This window comes from Nelusetta ayraudi, unplaced genomic scaffold (genome assembly GCF_046127955.1).
Source record: "Nelusetta ayraudi isolate G7.1 ecotype Tasmania unplaced genomic scaffold, CSIRO-AGI_Nayr_v1 ptg000042l, whole genome shotgun sequence".
Classification (NCBI taxonomy): Eukaryota; Metazoa; Chordata; class Actinopteri; order Tetraodontiformes; family Monacanthidae; genus Nelusetta; species Nelusetta ayraudi.
In genome coordinates, this window is record NW_027466092.1 from 13550305 (window position 1) to 13563341 (window position 13037).

Below are 13037 nucleotides of genomic sequence, written 5' to 3' on the forward strand. Positions count from 1 at the left end.
TAGCAACAAAGATCCTGTGATTGGCCGTCATGGGGTTGACACTCTTTAATGAGTCATTGCCCAAAACTCTTGTTTCTATGAACCAACCTGAAACGGATAACATTTGCAATTTCATAATGAATAAATGAAAAACATGGTTGGCACAATTTCTGCATGTAAAATCCATTTGATTTGCAATCGGACTCAATTTAGACATTTTTAATGTATCAAGACGCGAAGTGCTGGTATCCCCCAAGCTGATCTGTCCCAGAGGTTTGCAAACAACCATCCACCTCTGACCACACTGCCCCCCCCCCCATCACAGGTGCTGGACCCGGAGAAGCAGGCCGACCTGCTGGACTCGCTGCGAATCTGCCTGCTGCAGTTCTCCACGCTGCTGGTGGAGCACGCGCCGCACCACATTCACGACAACAACAAGTCGCGCAACAGCAAGCTCCGGCGCCTCATGACCTTCGCCTGGCCGTGCCTGCTCCCCAAGGCCTGCGTCGACCCCGCTTGCAAATACAGCGGCCATCTGCTCCTGGCCCACATCATCGCAAAGTTTGCAATTCACAAGAAGATTGTCCTGCAGGTGAGGAATGGTTTGTGGAAAGTAGCTCTGGTGTTGGCATTTTTTTCATAACAGTTCAGGACAGAGAACAGAGAAAAAGTGAAAAGTGAATCATAATGTGGACTCAGTTGCTATGAAACAAATATTCGACTGAAAGGATGTAACATCAGGTGAAAAAAAAGAAAAACAAAGAATTGGCATCAAGATATTGACTTTAAGTTGTCAGAGTATTTCATATAATTTTTTTTATGAATTTAATTTAAGTCTTAAAATGAAAGGAAAAAAAACAACAAACAGGCCTAATACTCAAAGAAAACAAATATCCAGAAACTTAAATACGCTTGAAAAGGAGCAGGAAGAAGTACAAAATGTATTTAAACCTGCCCACATTCACTTCACCTTTCACCTGCATCTCATTGCAGTCTCCATCAAATTGCATTAAAACAAGATATTATATGCGTCTATTAAACATCATCAGCTACCACATTACTACAATTATATTGCAGTACTATATTGCTGAATTTTACATATTATGCCTAAGCTCTGTGGGTATTATGCACATGAAATATTTTTTTTAAATTAAGAGTTGTAATATTCTCCAGCTGCATAACGAATGCAAAGGAGTAAAAATGTCAGAGTTTCGATGATGATTTGGAGAATAATTTGGTTGAGTTTATGAGATGGCATTCTGAACGGGTGTTTGTCCTTCCCCTGCCAGGTCTTTCACAGCCTGCTCAAGGCCCACACCATGGAGGCTCGCGCCATTGTGCGCCAGGCCATGGCCATCCTCACCCCAGCTGTTCCTGCACGCATGGAGGACGGCCACCAGATGTTGACCCACTGGACGCGCAAAATCATCGTGGAGGAGGGACACACTGTCCCGCAGCTGGTCCACATACTGCATCTCATCGTGCAGCACTTCAGGGTGAGCAGGCGGAAAAAAGAAAAACAAAGTGCACACCCAAAAAAAGGGGGGGGGGGGGACTGTCCAGAAATGGATTTTGTGTCGGTTGTTTGTGGAAACCATGGATTCTTTTAAAGGCCTGTCAAATAGTTTATTTGGAATTCTAAGAAAAAAAAATGGAAACGCGTTTGATTTCAATGGCTTTGAGATGTTAACTTTGGCGATGGCTGAAGAGATTTGAACTGCTTCACATTGTGGATGGCTGCCGCTGCTGCGCTCAGTGTGTCTTCTTCAGTGGCAGGAAAACCACAGAGAGAAAACCAGTGGAGAAGCTATTTTTACTGATTACTGAGTGGCCCGAAACACAGGCCTCCCAACTTGCCTCTACGGGAACTGACGATAATTACGTGTTAAATTAGCTGGCGTGACCCAGTTGATAATAGTTGTATGATAATGGCAAGTTAAATACATTCGGGTGTAATTTTTGGTTGCCACAGCAACCGCGTTTTGCCTTGTTATAAAAACAGCTGAATAATCCATTGCCGGGCGGCGGAGATAATGTCTATCAATGATGACTATCTGCTGCCTGTAATTGCCTTAATGCAGCTTCATTTCCAGACAAACCCTCCTGATTGATGATCATTAGAGTCAAAGTGGAGGCCTGTGTGTCGGCGAATTGGAGCGACGCCCTGAGCATCAGCGGCTTTTTTTTTTTTGTTAACCTTTCTCTCCAAACTTCACACTCATTTTCTGCTCTCGCTCCCTCCGCCGCCGTTTTTTTTTTGCCGCCTCGCCGGTCAGAAAGCGGCAGTCTATTTTTTTTCTTTTTTTTGTGCAAAAAATGACTTCTATTTTTTTCTTCATCAGCTCCTCTATATCTCACTGACAGGCTGCACTCACTGGGCCAGATGACTAATCTAATGTAATCACATCAGCATAATTACACTGGGGAGAAGATAATGACAGACAGATGAGAGACTGCGTGTGTGTGCGTGCTCGCGTGCGTGCTCGCGCCCGCTAGTTTGATCAGGAAACGGCAAGATTGCGTGCGTGTTTGTCTGTGTGCACATGTGATGGACAGGGCTTTGCCACGCCGTCATTAAGGGGCTGTGAAGCCGTGCTCCATCGGCTGTAATTACCCTCAAAGTGAGAAGCTTTAATATTCTTTGACACTGGCAACAGCCTTCGGATAGACATCTCATCTCGTGCTCTTTTGTCTGCGCGCGTCTGCAAATCCCAGTTCAGTTTGTGACGGAGCTAAGTGAGTCTTGAGTGCAACGCTCGAGAGTGCGAGTTCTCCGGGCCAAGTGTGTGTCATCATGTCCTTGAGACTAAAGTGGGAATACGAATGCAGCAAGTTTGCCTCTTCTGACTCAAAGTGATTGAGCGGCCAGCCTGACGGGAGGGGTGGGGGGGGGGGGGAGTGCACTACCAGCCTTGACTGTAAAGTATCGGAAGAAGAGAAGGCTGCATGTACAGCAGTTAGACGATGGTCTAGTTTTATTTTACATTGAGCTTTGGCTCGCCGAGCATCTGGCAAACTAAAACAGCAACAAAATGCATTTTAAGGGAGTTTTAAGATGTTCTGACTTTTGTGTCATGACTCCATAACATCTGACATGACATCTGTTGGACTTGGATGAAAAGAGGTTTGCCTGGCATGCACACAAACTAACTACAATGTCCAATCAGTATGCATAATGGCAATATTTAATGCCTGTAGTCTATGGTTGACTTCCAGTGACCATGAAAAAGTGTTTTGTGCATCGCGTTTCAACTTAGTGTTTGAAGGCATGTATGTGAAACATGATGATGAGGTCACTGATTGTCCAAATCTGCTGTTCTTTTGCATCAGAGTTTTTTTTGTAATAGTTCTGAAGTGAAAAGGGAGCTCCAAACCACAGCGACTCTGAGTTACAGTTTGTTATTCCTGAAGTGCCGTGTTTTACTTTGTAGCGTTCCTCTGTGCCTTTGAGCCTTAAGTCTACCTTTAAATTATAAGATGTTCCTTTCTTAATGCCTTCATGATATTTTTTCTAGCAGATAGATCATTTTTCATTTGCCTAACGACCCTAATTGCGCTCTGAATTGTGTTAAATAAAACTAATGATAAACCCTGTGACTGATGCCCCCTGCAGGTCTACTATCCTGTGCGCCACCACCTGGTGCAGCACATGATCAGTGCGATGCAGCGTCTTGGCTTCACGCCCAGCGTGACCATCGAGCAGAGAAAACTGGCGGTGGACCTGGCCGAGGTGGTCATCAAGTGGGAGCTGCAGCGCATCAAAGACCAACAGGTCTGTAACATCTGAGAGGATGTGCACGCACACGAAGGCAACAGTGTAAAGTGAAGGAGATTCAATTAAAACACGCATTTCATTAATACAGTTTGTGTGTTTTTTTTTGTTTTTTTTCATATTTGTAAGGCGCAAACAATGAAAACAGTAGCGTGACCTTTCTTTTAAACCACCAATTAAGGCATCCTTAAGGGATTAAGGAACGGTTTGAAAAATACATTATATGTTAATGAAGAGTCTTGGTTATGTTTTTAATCAGGTCGGAGCTAATGAAAAATACTTTATGATATAAAAATGAATTGTACTGTCGTGGCTCTAAAACCGCTGCTATTTCCTCCTCCTGTCTGCTGCAGCCTGAGACGGAGGCAGAGGCAGGAGCTGGCGGGGAGGGAACGAGTGCAGCGGCCGTGAAAAGAGGACTGTCCCTGGAAGCTGCGGCTGCGGGCCAGGATGTGAAAAGGTTCCGCACCGCAGCTGGAGCCGCTTCCACGGTAACATATAACCCCCCCCCCCACCACCACCCGCACACTCCCCCAAAACCCTTCAGAGACCTGCAAAATGCGGCGGCAAGCACCTGTATAACACAAGATTACTTGTTTTGTTTGTTACACGGTGCCCTGTAAATTTTGGTTGTAAAATGTTCGCTGCACTTATTTCTTTTTATCAAAGAAAATTCCCCATCAGTCTCCAACAAAATTATCAGCGGGAGCCAACAGCGCGCTTGCTGTTATCTAAATCCGTTCTTCCTTACAACACTATCACAGCCACGCATCTGTCTCATCTCAGATCCCTCTGTCATCTGTTGTTCTTGCCGCCTGTAGCCGATTGGAAAGCCTGTGTTGCAAAAAGTGCCTTTTCAAATCTAAAAAACAAATTCATCTAGTACGCTTTACAACATATTTTGTGAATGATGGCATGTTTGGATGAAATGTTTTATTTTAATGAGGCTTTAACCCAACGCTGCGCCTAGAATTCTCCTTTGTGTCAAAATTTTCCCTGACAGTGATTTCTTAGTCATGTCTGTAAGAGCTTGTCGGTCATGTATCACCTCTAGAGCAGAAGTCACAGCTGTTGAAAAGCGTGACAGGGTAGTTATCAGAAAATCAGACTTGCTCGACAAAATTTCACGACAAGCTTTACAGCAAAGTCACGACCTGGTTACGGCTCTTTGAAATTCCCTCCTGAGTAATGGACCGGCTCTGTTAAAAGCCATTCCTGTTTCCCTCAATTGACAAGGATGTCATTCAAAAGTAATGAGAAATACCTTTGTGCCTGTGTTTATTTGTTCAGGTATTTGGCCGTGGCCAGTCCATTCCTGGTGCAGAAACCATGCTCACCAAACCTGTGGAAAAGCAACACACCGACACAGTGGTCAACTTCCTCATCAGAATAGCGTGCCAGGTAACATAACGTTTCCACACTGTACTTTTGTTTCTTGTCATTGTCCAACAAAATGGCAATTTTCCCTTCGTGTGATTTTTTGCTCATTAAATATTGAATGGAAGCTGCTGATATGCTGGTTTGTATCAGTGAACGCGCACTACTAAACTGTAAAAACTAGTGGTGACATTTTTTGTGTAGCTTCTTTTACACACGATTTTTCCACCATCTTGTAACCACGTTGTTCAAGCCTTACAAAAAATGTATGTTTTTGCCTCGTATTCACGTCATAAAAACAACAGACCCTCCAATTCCATCAGCTGTATCATTACCAATGGCTAGAAGGCCTCAGCGTCATAGCAGATGCATTTTTTGATTTGTAGCCACATGAACGATGCTGCGACTGATGCTGACAGGCCTGGTCGACCCCCCCCCCCCCCCGGCGATTTACTGTTGACGGATCCCAAACGCTCACCCTTAGACTTTCTTTCCCCCTGGTAGGTGAACGATGCCAGCAATGTGGCCGGGTCTCCGGGAGAGCTGCTGTCCCGTCGCTGTGTGAGCCTGATGAAGTCGGCCCTGAGGCCCGACATGTGGCCCCGCGCTGAACTCAAGCTGCAGTGGTTTGACAAGCTGCTGATGACGGTGGTGAGTTGACGCGCCGCCTCGACGTGACTCCACTCAGCCTTTCTCTGCTTTATTCTTTTTTCCTCTCTGTTTTATGAGATACAAACTTTGCCAAAGTTTGTGGCTCATCATGAATTAATGTAAACGGAGATATTGCTATATGTCGTAATCTAAAAAAAAAAAAAAGTTAGTATTTCTCCTGAAGGCTTTCTGGAAAATAGGGAAATATTTCTCCAATCCTGACTTCCCTTCAACCATTTTGTCTTTCTGACTTTTTTTTCCCACTGTTTTGTGCAAACATTGCTGATTCCTGACTCATGCACTACTTTTAGCAGTCGTAAATGAAATGAAGCCCCAGCTGCCGTAGTGACAAAATAAAGACAGTGGGCAGATAATGCAACTCTATCAGGGTCGGCCTGTGCCTTAATCTTAACCCCCCGTACCCCTCCTCACTCCTCCTCACCCCATCCCTGCCTTCCGCATCGACCTACTGTCTCTTGTGCGTCCCTCTGGCCCTCGCCACTTCTCCATACTCTCATCTCCTCTCTCTCTCTCTCTCATCTCCTCTCTCTCTACCTCCGCCTTCCTCTCGTCCTATTTCTTTTTAGCTTTTCTTCTTTTATCTGTCGGCCGGTTCCTCCTCCTCCCCTCGTCTCTCCGGTCTGATTCCACGCCGCTGTGCAGACAAGGTTATCGCCACACTGCCACTTGTCACGTACTTCCACGGACCGACCGCTCTGTCCGCTCTGTTTCTCTCCGCGCACACAAACAGCAGTGTACCCAGTCCCACTCTAGCTGCTCTAAAGCCCAGGGGGATGCCTCGACAAAGCAGGGCCTCTGTAAGTCTTATGCAGATGCAGGAGCGCAGGCGCGGTCACGGTCGCCCCATGGGATCATGCTCTACCTGGCCGGCCATCGCTCTGAGGCTAATGAACAATGCCTGTGATCGGATTACCTTTTATCATCCCATTGTAGCGGCCCGAGAGTGATTACGAGGGTTGGGGCGGGGGGGGACACACGCGCATACAACAATCGCACAATAGCATACGGTGGTGGACAAGCGTATCGGCATGGCTTGAGAGATGAGGCCCATTTCTGATAATACAGTGCCAAATCAATAGCAGCCCTACCGGGGGCGGTATCACCACAGTCACCTTGTTCATTAGCCAAGATTAGAGTCATGGATCTTTCCTAGATTGTCCTCTTGGCCTCACCATCATTGTAAAGCTTGATTGCAATTTAGACAAAATTAGGCCATGATGTTCGCCATTGATCTTTAGTTTAGCTGTGATTGCATGGCCCCGGTTCTTTTACGTCACAACATGTGTGTGCAGAACATTGTTTTCATTGTCGGGAGCAAAGTTTTTCTTTCTTTGATATGGGGATGTGAAAAACCAGCAGAGGATGTTTTCTTCTCCGTGTGCGATGGAGAGGAGTCTCCTGAACGCAGGGCCGTGCTGATTGCCTGATTAGTCTTTCACTGGTTTGTTTTTGTTTTGTTTTTCCCCCCCTTCTTGTCCTCCTGCAGGAGCAGCCAGCGCAAGCTAACATCTCCAACATCTGCACCGGACTGGAGATCCTCTGCTTCCTCCTGACGGTGCTGCAGTCCCCAGCCATCCTGGCACATTTCAAGCCGCTCCAGCGAGGCATCGCGGCGTGCATGACCTGTGGCAACACCAAAGTCTTGCGGGCCGTCCATTCGCTCCTGTCTCGCCTCATGAGCATCTTCCCCACGGAGCCCAGTAAGTTTTGAATGCCTCGTGTCTCATTTCAATCAGTCGAAGTCAGATGTACTGGTTAGTTAATTTAAGTTAAAAAAAAAAAAAAAAAAGGCTAAATAAGTGAAAACATGGTACACTTTTTTTGAGTGATGAAGATCAAATAAAAAATTTCAAAACTCTGTTTTCTGTTCCCAGGCACATCAACAGTGGCATCAAAGTATGAGGAGTTGGAATGCTTGTACGCTGCTGTTGGCAAGGTCATCTACGAAGGCCTCACCAACTATGAAAAAGCCACAAGCAACACGAACCCGACTCAACTCTTTGGTAAGAACTTTTTCTTTTCATGTATCATATATTTCTGCGTTGCTCCTCCTCGTGCTTTAATGTGCTGGAGTGGATTTAGTGGAGTCCCACTTTAGTCCTTCCACAATCAAGCTACACCTGTCAAGTCATTAATTAAGCAAGTGGGTCATTAAAAGAAGCCAGTGGCCCTGCTGCACAGGATAACATCTGTTCTGTTTAGAGTTCCCAGTCCACCGCTTTCAGAAAGGTTGTCTCAGGTTGCGTTTCTGCTTGTGGGCACCTGCACGATATGGACTTCAGTTTTATTCTGCCAGATGTCACAGAACAAGTCCCTGTCAACTCCACATCATAACTGGTTCCCTGGTGAAATATGATTGCATTTTAAAAACGGAGAGTACAGCGTGGCTATCCATCCTGGATCGCTCGCAACGTGACTCTTAGCTTTTGAAAAGCAGCATTAAGCTAACGCTATTTGATACAGTTCTCCAAAATGCCATCTGCGGTCAATAAAGAGCTTTCGGTATCCTGCTGTCACCGAGTGGTGCACCTGACATGATGCTGGTTGACATTCTAACATTTGTCCGCCCTCTGGGGAGCGACACCAGACGGTGCCATTAGCCGCACCTCTCGCAGCCTTTGTGACACATCGGTTGCTATTTTCTGTTCTCTCTAAAAGTCTCCAAAGCAGGAGCGCCTCTTCACTCTGTTTTCTCCAATCTCATCATTTAATCCCTCCTTTAATCTGAACTGTTTTTCAGGGACTCTGATGATTTTGAAGTCGGCTTGCAGCTACAATGCCAGTTACATTGACCGCCTCATCTCCGTGTTCATGCGCTCGCTCCAGAAGATGGTGCGCGAGCACCTCAGCCCCCAGCAGGCTAATCCAAGCGTGACGGAGACCAGCACAGGTACATTCCAAGATCAATCGAGGAAAATCCTCCATAAAGTCTGTTGGTCGAGGTCGATGGGTATTTTCCTCCTGTAATTTACTGTACAAAACATTTGTGATTGGTTGATTGTCTGCAAAGCAATACTAAGCTTTTTTCCTTATTTTGTTAGCCTGTTTTTTTAACCTTAGATCAAATGATTTAAAATGAACACATTGGTATTTTGGGGTTTTATGTTTTTATTTTCTAACTGTAAAGAATAATACTTCAGGTTCCCAGTTCACTCTGCCTAGTCCCTGGAGGTTTACGGAAGGCAGGCGGTACATAATTCCCCTTGCTCCTTCTCTGATGGGAGGTAATGGCTGCGAGATGCTATCAGCACCTTAAATGGCCTCCTAATGACTACACCGCCAAACACAGACATTTAACCTCCACTGGGCAGAGTTAGAGTCACCAAGACCCTAATCGATGTGATCAGCAAGTCCTCAGTCTCTAAGCAAGGTTCATGTCTGGCAAATCTAATGAACTACACTCGACATTACACTGCAAGCACTTCCTGGGTGTTCAGAAGCTTGAGTCCGAAGGAGCAGGTCGTATTTCATGATGGGCATTTAAAACAACATTCTGTCTTCGCAGTGACCAGCGAGCTGGTCATGCTGAGTCTTGACCTGGTGAAGACACGCCTGTCGGTCATGAGCATGGAGATGAGGAAGAACTTCATCCAGGTCATCCTCACGTCCCTGATCGAGAAGTCGCCAGATCCCAAAATCCTGCGCGCTGTGGTGAAAATTGTTGAAGAGTGGGTGAAAAACAATTCTCCCATGGCTGCCAATCAGGTAAGGGGCGGGGTGGAGTCCTTCTATGAATTTTGCAAAAGAATGAAAATTGAATGCGATAAGGTACATTTGAAAAATTGAAACCTTTTGGACAGACAATAAAAGCACTGGCCCATTTACGCCAACCATGTGAAATAAATGTGAGAAAAAATGCCCACACAGGCACTTCTGCTCCATTTTCCCATTTACAACAGTGTAAAAGCATGAGCAGGAGGTTTTTCAGGTAGATAAGGAAATGCTGGTTAAAGCAAAACAAACAAGTTTATTTCTTTCGGAATCCCAGCTCTCTTTCCTCCTCTCTGCGTTGCTTCTTCCTCGGCCTTTGAAACTCACTTTGCCGCTCCTCCTTTGTCTTCCAGATGCCCAACCTGCGCGAGAAGTCCATCCTGCTGGTGAAGATGATGACCTACATAGAGAAGCGTTTCCCCGATGAACTTGAGTTAAACGGCCAATTCTTGGACCTCGTTAATTACGTCTACAGGTAATTACTGCCATTCATCACGGGGCCAAATGGCCGTGCCGCTGATGCAATGCTGCCCCTTACATCTGTCTTAGCTGGTGGGATGAAGGTCGCTGTAGTTTAAGCCAGAGATGGGGAAAGGAGGGAGGGTCGAGGAGGAAAAGGAAAATGGAAAAGACTGAGGAGCTTTGCAGAATATTCAGGGACCTTTCATCATTTCTTGGTGAAATTGAGTCAGAACAGAATGACTAGATCCAGTCGCTGACAGCTGATAAAGGGTGTGTCGATGGTGTCAGGAAGGAGGCAGGAAGGCAAAGGGATGGATAATGTGCCGGCTCCTTCCGCAGAGCTGCAGCAGTGTCAGGACTTATGATTGGATACACAGCAGGTGTGGGCCAGAGGGGAGAGACTCAGCCTCGGCGCCTGCTATTCATCAAACCACGGCTCTCTTTATCTTTCGCCCTCACACACACATCCACATTTAATCTGGCAAATGTAGCCCATATCCCCCGCCCCATCTGCTCCGCTTGTCACAAAGTTTAAAATGGACCATAAAGCCGTGATGGACAGCAGCTAATGATAATGAAATGCAAAAGCAGCTGTGCCGGAACAATGTGTTGTGAAGGGAACGGAGCGGATACGGCGACTAATCAGCCGGTCGAGCCTCACCGAGGGCCGCCTGATCAATGCAAAAATCATCACCGCAATCATTTTAAATATCACACCCTGGTGATTAAACACATTGTCAAACACAATTCACTGATGTTTATTTAACCTTTAAAAAGCAATTACTTTGAGCTTGAAATACCATTAAACTGCAAATATTCTTTCTCTATAAAAAACCTTTATGCAAATGAATCTAATCTTTTTTCGAATGAACATTGGCTAATCATTTTTCAGCCACAGACTGATCCGTGCAACAATCCCTCCCTCCACCAGATGTGGACAATAATTATTTTGTTTGCTAGCACACGATCATGCTGTGAATGTTTGAGTCACTGCGATGCCTCGAGCACTAGGCCGCTGTGGAAACGCAGCCTGTGGCTGTTGACAGACAGCAGCAAGCAGAGCGGACGGACAGACAGACAGACAGTGCGGCCCGTCCAGAACTCTCATCCGTCCTGTGCAATCCCAACCAACCTTGCTGCGGATTTGCTCGTGTCTGTGTTTGTCCTGGAAGCTTTTCCCAGATAGCAACCTAACTACTCCAGAACACACAGTGAAGGCTTCACAACACCATCTGGCCTGCACACTGGCATTTCACTTTGATTACTCCGTGTTGGTGATCACTGGAAAGCATAATTGGGTTGAAATTCAATGTCAAAAAGTAAGTCAACACTTATAGTGGCAGCTTTCAGCAGCACATATACACTTTAAAATAGAATTATTTTTTTGTGACTTCGGACTTGGGTTTTGCCTTTGCATCAGTTTTATGATTTCTTTCTTTCTTTTTTTCTTTCTTTCCTTCTTGTCTTATTTATTTGTCATCAAATTTTCTATGAACTGAGCAAGGGCCACCATATTAAATAATTTGCCCATACTGTCACACAGGGATGAAAGCCTCTCAGGAAGTGACATCACGTCCAAGTTGGAACCAGCCTTCCTGTCGGGCCTTCGCTGCACCCAGCCTCTCATCAGAGCAAAGTTCTTCGAGGTGTTTGATGCCTCCATGAAGCGGCGCGTGTACGAGAGGCTGCTCTACACCTGCTGCTCTCAGAACTGGGAGGCCATGGGCAGCCACTTCTGGATCAAACAGTGCATTGAGGTAAAGAGAATTTTCTTCAGACTCCAAAAAAAACCCAAAGCATGAAAAACGTGTCTCTCGACTCGACACGTCATTTTCTCTCATGTATTCTGAGTGTTTTTTGCACGTTTGTTAGCTCCTGCTTGCAGTGTGCGAGCGTAACACCACCATCGGCACCAGCTGCCAGGGATCCATGCTGCCGTCCATCACCAACGTCATCAACTTGGCTGACAGCCACGACCGCGCCGCCTTCGCCATGGCAACGCATGTCAAGCAGGAGCCGCGAGAGAGGGAGAACAGCGAGACCAAGGAGGAGGTCAGATGCTCACTGACAACACACACACACACACATGAGAAGACGTACCTCTAATAGTACAGCATATTTATGCCACCAGCAGTGTGTGAGGTGCCACCCTCAAGCCAAGCGCCCTCATTATTACATCACAACTTCTGATCTCCCCTGCTCTTATTCGTTGCGATGACAAAGTCACAAAGGCTCATTCCTATGATCTTTGCTGTGGTTTGTGGCAGGAGGTGGAGATAGACATTGAGCTGGCACCGAGCGATCAGACCGCCATCCCCAAGAGCAAAGAACAGGCTGAGCGAGACGCAGGAAACCAACTGCACATGCTGACAAATCGCCACGACAAGTTCCTCGACTCGCTGCGGGAAGTCAAGGTAAGGCTGTGATTTACATGACCCCGATGATGATGATGATGATGATGATGATGATGATGATAATCATGATACCTGTCTGGGAGCGTGACGTCACTGTCGCGCTTGCATAACAACAGTATTCATGCGCGATGGCTGTAATTATCCAAAGCAGTTCCAGCGTTCGTGCGCCACGTACACCGTCCGCTTTCCTCTGTGCATATGACTGACCGTGACGCAAAGCAGGCGTGATTAGTCGCTACGTGTCAGTCTTCTTGACGCTGATGACCACTAGATGGTGATCTCACACAAAATAGAATTTGTTTTTAATAATAATGATGATTAGAGAGGAAAGATCAGAAGAGGCAACAAAGGCAGCTTGTGTGCACAATAAAAACACCATAATGTTTAGAATCTGCCCCGATGAGGACATAAATTTTAGTTACTGTGTTTTCTGTAGCTTGAAAATATTTTGCATTGATTTTTTGAGATGTACTCACATCTGTCTTTTGTCTGTGCTCGTGTTAGACGGGGGCGCTGTTGAACGCTCTGGTTCAGCTTTGTCACATCTCGACGCCGCTGGCTGAGAGGACCTGGATTCAGCTCTTCCCTCGCCTCTGGAAGATTCTCTCCGACAGGCAGCAACATGTAAGTTCCACCTGCAGTGGGGTGAC

The 13037-nt window shown here is 46.1% G+C and overlaps 1 protein-coding gene across 4 annotated transcripts in view; it reads left to right on the forward strand.

Moving 5' to 3' along the window:
- trrap (transformation/transcription domain-associated protein) overlaps nt 1-13037 on the forward strand; it is a 68982-nt gene that overhangs the window by 23266 nt on the left and 32679 nt on the right. For all 4 annotated transcript variants that reach the window (XM_076034664.1, XM_076034667.1, XM_076034665.1 and 1 more), the window contains exons 38-52: nt 305-571; nt 1269-1475; nt 3593-3751; nt 4105-4242; nt 5042-5152; nt 5633-5779; nt 7287-7500; nt 7675-7803; nt 8541-8690; nt 9306-9505; nt 9865-9986; nt 11517-11730; nt 11846-12025; nt 12241-12387; nt 12892-13011. In XM_076034664.1, coding sequence (XP_075890779.1) covers nt 305-571; nt 1269-1475; nt 3593-3751; nt 4105-4242; nt 5042-5152; nt 5633-5779; nt 7287-7500; nt 7675-7803; nt 8541-8690; nt 9306-9505; nt 9865-9986; nt 11517-11730; nt 11846-12025; nt 12241-12387; nt 12892-13011 — 2505 coding nt within the window. The remainder of the gene's footprint in view (nt 1-304; nt 572-1268; nt 1476-3592; nt 3752-4104; nt 4243-5041; nt 5153-5632; nt 5780-7286; nt 7501-7674; nt 7804-8540; nt 8691-9305; nt 9506-9864; nt 9987-11516; nt 11731-11845; nt 12026-12240; nt 12388-12891; nt 13012-13037) is intronic.